Raw genomic sequence first — 7,144 nt, 5'->3', positions numbered from 1 at the left:
ATAATGAAACGAGCAAGAACAACGAAGCATACGAAGATTGAAGAAGCTTTGCTAAAGTGGTTTAAATATCAAAGGACAAATAATGTGCCAATAAATGGACCAATTCTTCAACAAAAAGCAAACGATTTTGCTCAGCGTTTTGGTGAAAATTTCGTTTGCTCGTCCAGTTGGATTCAACGTTTCCGAGCTAGGCACGGTATCGTCGGCGGGAAAATGAGTGGTGAAGCTGCCAGTGTTGATAGTGGTGTAGTAGAAGAATGGATGTCGCAAAAGTGGCCTGCGTTATACGAAGACTACGGACCAGATGACATTTTTAACGCTGACGAAACCGGACTTTTTTGTAATATGACACCAGACAGGACTTTAAAGTTCAAAGGAGAGAATTGTTCTGGCGGAAAATTATCTAAGACGAGACTGACGATCATGGTTGCAGCAAATATGACAGGATCCTGTAAAAGGAAGCTTTTAGTTATAGGCAAATCTAAGAAACCAAGATGTTTTAAAAACATACGCTCACTGCCGGTAACGTATGAAAACAATATGAAATCATGGATGACATCGGAAATTTTTGAAAGATGGTTGCGAAACTGGGACGCTGAATTAAAAGCACACAATAAGAAAATTCTACTTTTAGTTGATAACTGTCCTGCTCATCCGGCTGTTACTAATTTGAAGTGCATTAAACTTGTGTTTTTACCACCAAATGTTACATCTGTACTACAACCAATGGACCAAGGTGTAATAAGATGTTTAAAATCTCATTATAGAAGAGTGCAAGTGTTAAAGTTAATTCAAAACCTTGACAGTAACGACCAGAAAAGCTTTACGGTTCTTGATGCCATCTTGATGATATCAGAAGCATGGGAAAAAGTTTCACCAAAAACTATCGCGAACTGCTTTAGACATGCAGGTTTCAAACACCTCTTGACAATATCCTCAGATGATGTGACTGATGATGATGAAGAGGACAATATTTCTTTGGCTCAATTAGCCCAAAATTTAAGACCTGCTTTATCTACTACTGAAGCAGAGGAGTTTATTGATGTGGATAACTCTATTGCAATTTGTGCACCAGCTACGGAAGAAGATATTGTACAAGAAGTTCAAGAGGAAAATGACGAACAGGAAGAGACTGAAGAACAATTTACAGTGCCAACTTTGAATGATGGTCTCAATGCTGTCAATGTATTACGAAAAATTGTTCTTTTTAATGAACAGTTTCACATGCAGGGAAATTATGACACTACTTTAATTAAAATTCAGCGTGAACTACAAAGTGCGTACGTACTACAGAAGTGTTTCAAACAAACTAAAATAACAGATTTTGTTAATGTAGAAAAATGATAATTATATGTACGTAATGTCTTTTTATTATAATTTTCATGTGAAATAAATAAAATGTAGTTTTATTTTATAGATGAGTATATTAATCACACATTTAGGTAATAATAAGTATTAGGTACGTCATCGGCTGTTACGACTATCGGTTTTTACGACCAAATATGAGTAGTCCCTTCGATGTCGTTATAAACGGTTTTGACTAGTTATAATTAAATTGATGCTGATCATAGAGCTTGTTGTTCGGTCTCGATCACGGTCCAATTTTAATTTTAAAAAAACTTGCGTAGGAAAATTTTTTTACGAAAGTGACTGGCAGACCTGAACTATGGAATACTAATCGAACGCTAATGTAAAATGCACTTTCGTCAGATAAGTACGTCATGATACGTGGTCACTGTCTCACTGTAATTACATCATTTCTACTACTGTCACGTGCTTTATCGTAGCCTGTTGGTGTATCTAATGCAAACCTAACTGGAAGCACGATATAGATAGTGAATGTTCGTAAATAACTGTATTGTAAATAGTGCCGCAAAGTTGCTAAAATTAAATGCTTGATATAAAATCTTTAAAAAATCAAGTCGGTAATTAATTAATTATACCTAAGTAAGTAACTAACCCTCTTATTCATAAAACTTTACGGGCCCGATTTAGTTCAATTATGTTTTATCCCTTTCTTTCAAATACATAAGTCAAAATTACAGATAACGACAATCGGTTATTAGCTAATTGAGGTTTGTAGCGCGTTTATGAATAAGGGGGTAATAGTACATTGTAGGAGAGGACGGAAAACCGCTAAAAGATGGACGAGTGAGTTTGAGGGCCGACACGTTAGTGGAGGCCCTCGAATAATACGAGTCCATCTTTAGCGTTTCCGGCCGAGGCATTACATAGTGCTTTTCACGACTACTGCGAGGAAATAAGAAAACATTTGCATAACTATAAGTACTAGCCCGCGATTTCTCTGGTAGCAAATTACTAGCCACTGCCTGTGCTGTCTCTTGAATTTTTGGCGTCAGCGTAAGAATATCATTTTCTTCACTAGAAGAACTCATTTTTATAGCGAGCGTAGATACGTGTTTCTTATATTTTATAGTACTATCCAATTCAGTGAGAATTTTCCGATCCCGCTTTTTTTACTTTTTTATCACATTTAAGAGGCGTTTTTCTGTTGTTTGCTTCAAACCGACTCTAAAATTAGAAGCGTTTTTGCTAAAAAAACCACAAACAGCTACAAAAGTAAAAAACGCCTTAAGCGTGAATCGAATGAACTGACTGAATGAATGAAGAGTTTGACATTTCGTTTTTTTTTCTATAAATCTTATATCCTAAAAAAAAAACAACGTTATTAAGCTCCTTAGGTCCTATACTAATCGTTATTAAAATATACGCCCGTATGGAATACACACGCTGTATACTTAATAATAATAAAAGCTTTATTGCACACTACAAAAAGAAATGGTACATAAGTGTGAACAGGTACAAATAAGATAGTAATAATATAGATACCTACTTAATATAAATATTTACTATACTATAAGCATTACATAATTTAACAGTTCTGTCGGATTAATTGGGATTCACCCCCTGACACGTTTCGTGCATGACAAAGTAAAATGCATACATATTTACTAGTTTTACTACATAAGTTCGGAACGAGGGAAATATATATGTACTTACCCTCAAACTCTCCTGTTCCTGTCCTGAGTAACCTGAGTTCCTGCCCTTGTTGCGTACCGTAGATACAAGCGTTCTATTCTTAAACTTTATTACAATGCGATAAGGTCTCCTAAATGTTTCGTTCTATGCGTGTCTGCGTTTGTCCTGTATGTGGTTATCACACTGACAATGCGACTCCGCAGCTCACACGCATCTCCGGTAATGTAAGCGAGATAGCACTATGCACGTATCCATATAGCGTTGTTCCGCTCGCACACTGAAGCGCGTCTAGACAAACGCGACGTGAGGCGCGGCTGGCTGGCGCCGGCACCGGCAGGCCAGTCTGCGGCGCCGACCCGTCAGTTAGACACGCGCGTCGCACTCCGCTAAAAACATGGCCGTTTGGAGCACAGAAGCCGTTACGGAATTCATCCGCTTATTCCGGCAACATCCATGTCTATGGAAAGTTAAATGCAAAGAATATAGCAATCGCACTATCAGAAACATGGCGTATGATGAACTGGTGGATTATTGCAAGAAAATAGGATTTTTATCGGCGAATCGGGAATTCGTGACGAAGAAGATTCAAAACTTGAGAGGATCCTTCCGGAAAGAGCTTAAAAAAGTTGCAGAAGCGCAGAATAGTGGAGGCAGCATAATATATAAAACGAATCTTTGGTACTATGACCTACTTTATTTTACTAAAGGTCAAGAGGATGATAGCAAGGAGGAGGAAACTGAGCCGCCTAGGAGAATCGCATCACCGCCATCTCCTGCTGACAACTCCTCGTCGCCCATTCGCGATTACCAGTTTGCAGAGGAAAGCAATGTAAGTCATAAAAGTAATTTTAAACCTGGCTTCTATTTCACCATGGTCACGCGCGGTCACCAATTGTCATTACGTCATTAGCTTGGCCAAATAAGTATTTGGCGATATAATGGAGTTTTGTAAATTAAAATGTTGGTGGCAAACAAGCACACCGCCCGACCGATGGTAAGCTGTTACCGTTGCCTATGGAGGCACGTGACGTCAGTAACAGTGATGTCGACAATTGTCACACCTGTCACCGTGGTGAAATAGGGGCCTGATAAATACATTGTGTGGGTTGATTGACATTTTGAATTGGCATGATCACGTTTCTCCCATTTGATTCGGTCAAGTTATGTTCTAATGTATGGGGAAGACAAATTATAGCCAGCATTAAATGAATGAATGAATGACCTTTGGGTATGGTATGGTGCTATACGCAAACTAGTGTCTCATCCCCTCCCCCTGACGCAACCCTCCCGTTCTAGCATGAAATATGTCCCGGTTGACGGTTTTTTTTCACTTCAGAAAAGTATTAGAGTTAGGATAAAAGTGTTAAGGTAAGAAATGATCAAATTGTGTTTGTTTCAGGAACCTATTCAACCACGAAAAGCATTAAAGAGGAATGCATATGTCACCGATACTCAAATAAAGTTAATGAAAGTGTGCACAGAGGCATTGAAAAGGAAAGAAATTACAGAGTTCGAAGGCTTTGGTATATCAGTTGCTAAAAAATTAGAAAAAATGAATAGCATCCAGGCACTGTATGCCGAAAGCTTGATACAATCCGTTTTACGAAAAGGTATATTGAATCGTTTAACCGAAGAAACGGATATTTGCGATAAGCAATGCAATAACAATGTTTATTTTTCGTCAAAGCTGACACCATCGACGTCATCAGAAGCCCCAGAAGCTACGTGTAACGAAATTCAAAACGAGGATACTGAACCACCACACGTAGACCCACCAAGCACTAATTTATACGATGACTCTTTTGTTAAGGTCGAGCACTTCGAGGAGGACTTAATAAAATATTAAATATTATAAAAGACTTCTAATGTTGACTTTGGGCAAATGAGGAGTTTGTAGGTATCTATATACTATTGACGTAAATACACCATGAGCCATGTCTAGGTACGGATAATATTAATAAATAAATAAACCATCGCATTGTGTTTCATTTCCTAGTATGACATCATTAATATGTAGGCACTATACTTTTCTATTCGTAGCAAACTAACAACCCTGCCACGTAACTCAGTAACTCGGTTAAATATAGTGCGTCACGTAGTGCTTGACACGCCTGACTAATTGTGGTCAGACAATATCGACCAAACATCGTATCTCTACACAATATCATATTGACTTACGACCTTTATGTAACAAGGATTATGCGAAGTAAACAACTCGCCGGTGGGTCACTTACCTAAACATAGCTTATGAGGACACAACAATAGGTAATTTACGTGGGAAACAAGTGTCTGGTTTGACGGGACTTGTGCAAAGGGAAACCGTAGAAATGTAGGCATAATTACGTCACTAATGACGTTCGTTTATGGCGTCACAGATTACACCAATCGCGAAACCAAATAGATACCTACTTATACCAGTCACACTGTTTCGAAATGGGACAGGAAAGCGGGTTCCAAATAGGAGAAGCAACAGGGAAACACGCAAGTCTAACAAACAATTATGTCGAATAGTGGACTTATTTATTATATATTTTTTTCTTTTTATGTTTGAATACGGCTTTACTCTTTTTCGTCCGAAAACTTGGAAAGTGTTTTTTACTAATTATGGTCACGAGGGGCCACTGCAAACGTCTTCCTATTATTGTAACTGCTGCCCGAGCATTTGCTTCATGAAAACCAGTTACTTGTAGCCACTTCTTCATGCCCGAAGACGGCACCTATCTGTTTGTTCAACGTCATAAAACTTGCCGCTGTATTCTCAGATTTACCCTATTTTCTATTGACTTCCACGTCGTCCACATTCCCCTCGTTAACTTTTGTCAAGGCTATTATCTCCGTGGCGGTCAAATCAATACGATCTTTGATTCATGCGTAATTACGAATCGTTGGTAGCCAAGTGTTTCATCTGTACGATATTCGATCCGACACTAAATAATTTTCTAGAACGTTTTTTTACAAAAACAACCCTTCGTCAGAGCCGATAGTTCGTTAATCATGACAACAACCTGGCCTTGTTTCCTACAATAGCTCAAATGAATTAATTTTTAAAGTGTAACCCCAATCGTGGCACGGGATCGATTATGGCTCTAAAAGTTACGCCGCCTGAAGCGTTTCTATCACGCCATCGAGGCATGAAATGTCAGGATAATTTCGACTAGTTTTAATGATACTCGTGACATGTTAGTGATGCACGTGCCGCAGTTGTCATCGCGTGTGTTTTCCTTGGTGTAAGAGAGCTTAAACTAATAACGCATAGACAGATAGTCCCCATACGGCTAACCTGCCAAAAGTGAAGCCGAAACACGATCGATGTGTGCGTGGGAGGCTCGTGTTTTACGCTCAGCAACACACACACATATACAAAAACGTGTTGCCAGTATATAGATATTTCCCTCAAAATGGGGGATTTAACAACATCCTTAACACTTGGTTATTAATAATTTGTGTGTAGAATTAATAGCAAAAGCTTTTTGTGTTTATTTAAGGACTTTTACATTTCTGTCCTTTGTGAAATAAGGTTTAAATAAAAAAATTGATACATTTTTACAATTTTTTATTTAAAATGTGCATAAAATTACTACATAATTTGAAATGAAATAATGAAATATTTAATTTTTATATAATTATACAATTAAGCGTATTAATTTTAGAATGCAAACGTCATGTCCCATTTTGAGGAAAAAATATTCACTCCACTGGCAACATTTATAAGAAATGGCGGCTGATGAAACATTGGATTTTTGTAGTTACGATTACGTAAAAATATCACATTAAACTCTATACTTACGCGTGAAATGTAATGTAAGTCGGTTTGTTTTTATGATATGATGCGTTGTGACACCCATTCAATGCACAAACAACCATTTTTCCTGTGTTTTTGATTTTTAAACGAGAGGTGTACAGTCACCTGCAATAATATGTTACTCTTAGAAGGCCGCAAAAATATGTGACACGCTCTTATGACTCTACGAATAAGATCGTGTCACATATTTTTGCGGCCTTCTAAGAGTAACATATTATTGCAGGTGACTGTACACAAACCGACGTGACCTTGAGTACTGCCAGGGCCGATCGAATACGGTGACACGAGTGCGACGTGACGTCGCACTTGAAATGGCTTCACTAGGATTGTACGAACACTCGA

General features: G+C 38.1%; 2 protein-coding genes across 2 annotated transcripts; both read left to right on the top strand.

Moving 5' to 3' along the window:
• Positions 1-726: 726 nt before the first annotated feature.
• LOC134796956 (major centromere autoantigen B-like) lies at positions 727-3,390 on the top strand. The gene is made up of 2 exons (XM_063769151.1): positions 727-1,276; positions 3,260-3,390. The coding sequence occupies exons 1-2, from the start codon at positions 727-729 to the stop codon at positions 3,388-3,390; spliced, it is 681 nt and encodes a 226-aa protein (XP_063625221.1).
• On the top strand, positions 3,356-4,846 carry LOC134796914 (uncharacterized). Its single transcript, XM_063769115.1, has 2 exons — positions 3,356-3,829; positions 4,400-4,846. The coding sequence occupies exons 1-2, from the start codon at positions 3,395-3,397 to the stop codon at positions 4,844-4,846; spliced, it is 882 nt and encodes a 293-aa protein (XP_063625185.1). The 5' UTR covers positions 3,356-3,394.
• Positions 4,847-7,144: the final 2,298 nt, after the last annotated feature.

The sequence above is a fragment of the Cydia splendana genome, chromosome 14 (assembly GCF_910591565.1).
Source record: "Cydia splendana chromosome 14, ilCydSple1.2, whole genome shotgun sequence".
NCBI classification, from domain to species: domain Eukaryota; kingdom Metazoa; phylum Arthropoda; class Insecta; order Lepidoptera; family Tortricidae; genus Cydia; species Cydia splendana.
This window is presented reverse-complemented; position numbering and strand designations above follow the sequence as displayed.

Bases quoted from the DNA above. Each gene is read 5' to 3' on its own strand.
- LOC134796956 (XM_063769151.1), top strand. From the start codon at position 727: ATGGACCAAGGTGTAATAAGATGTTTAAAATCTCATTATAGAAGAGTG. The intron at 1,277-3,259 runs GTGCGTACGTAC...GTATCCATATAG, and splicing joins AATTCAGCGTGAACTACAAA to CGTTGTTCCGCTCGCACACT.
- LOC134796914 (XM_063769115.1), top strand. From the start codon at position 3,395: ATGGCCGTTTGGAGCACAGAAGCCGTTACGGAATTCATCCGCTTATTC. The intron at 3,830-4,399 runs GTAAGTCATAAA...TGTTTGTTTCAG, and splicing joins AGTTTGCAGAGGAAAGCAAT to GAACCTATTCAACCACGAAA.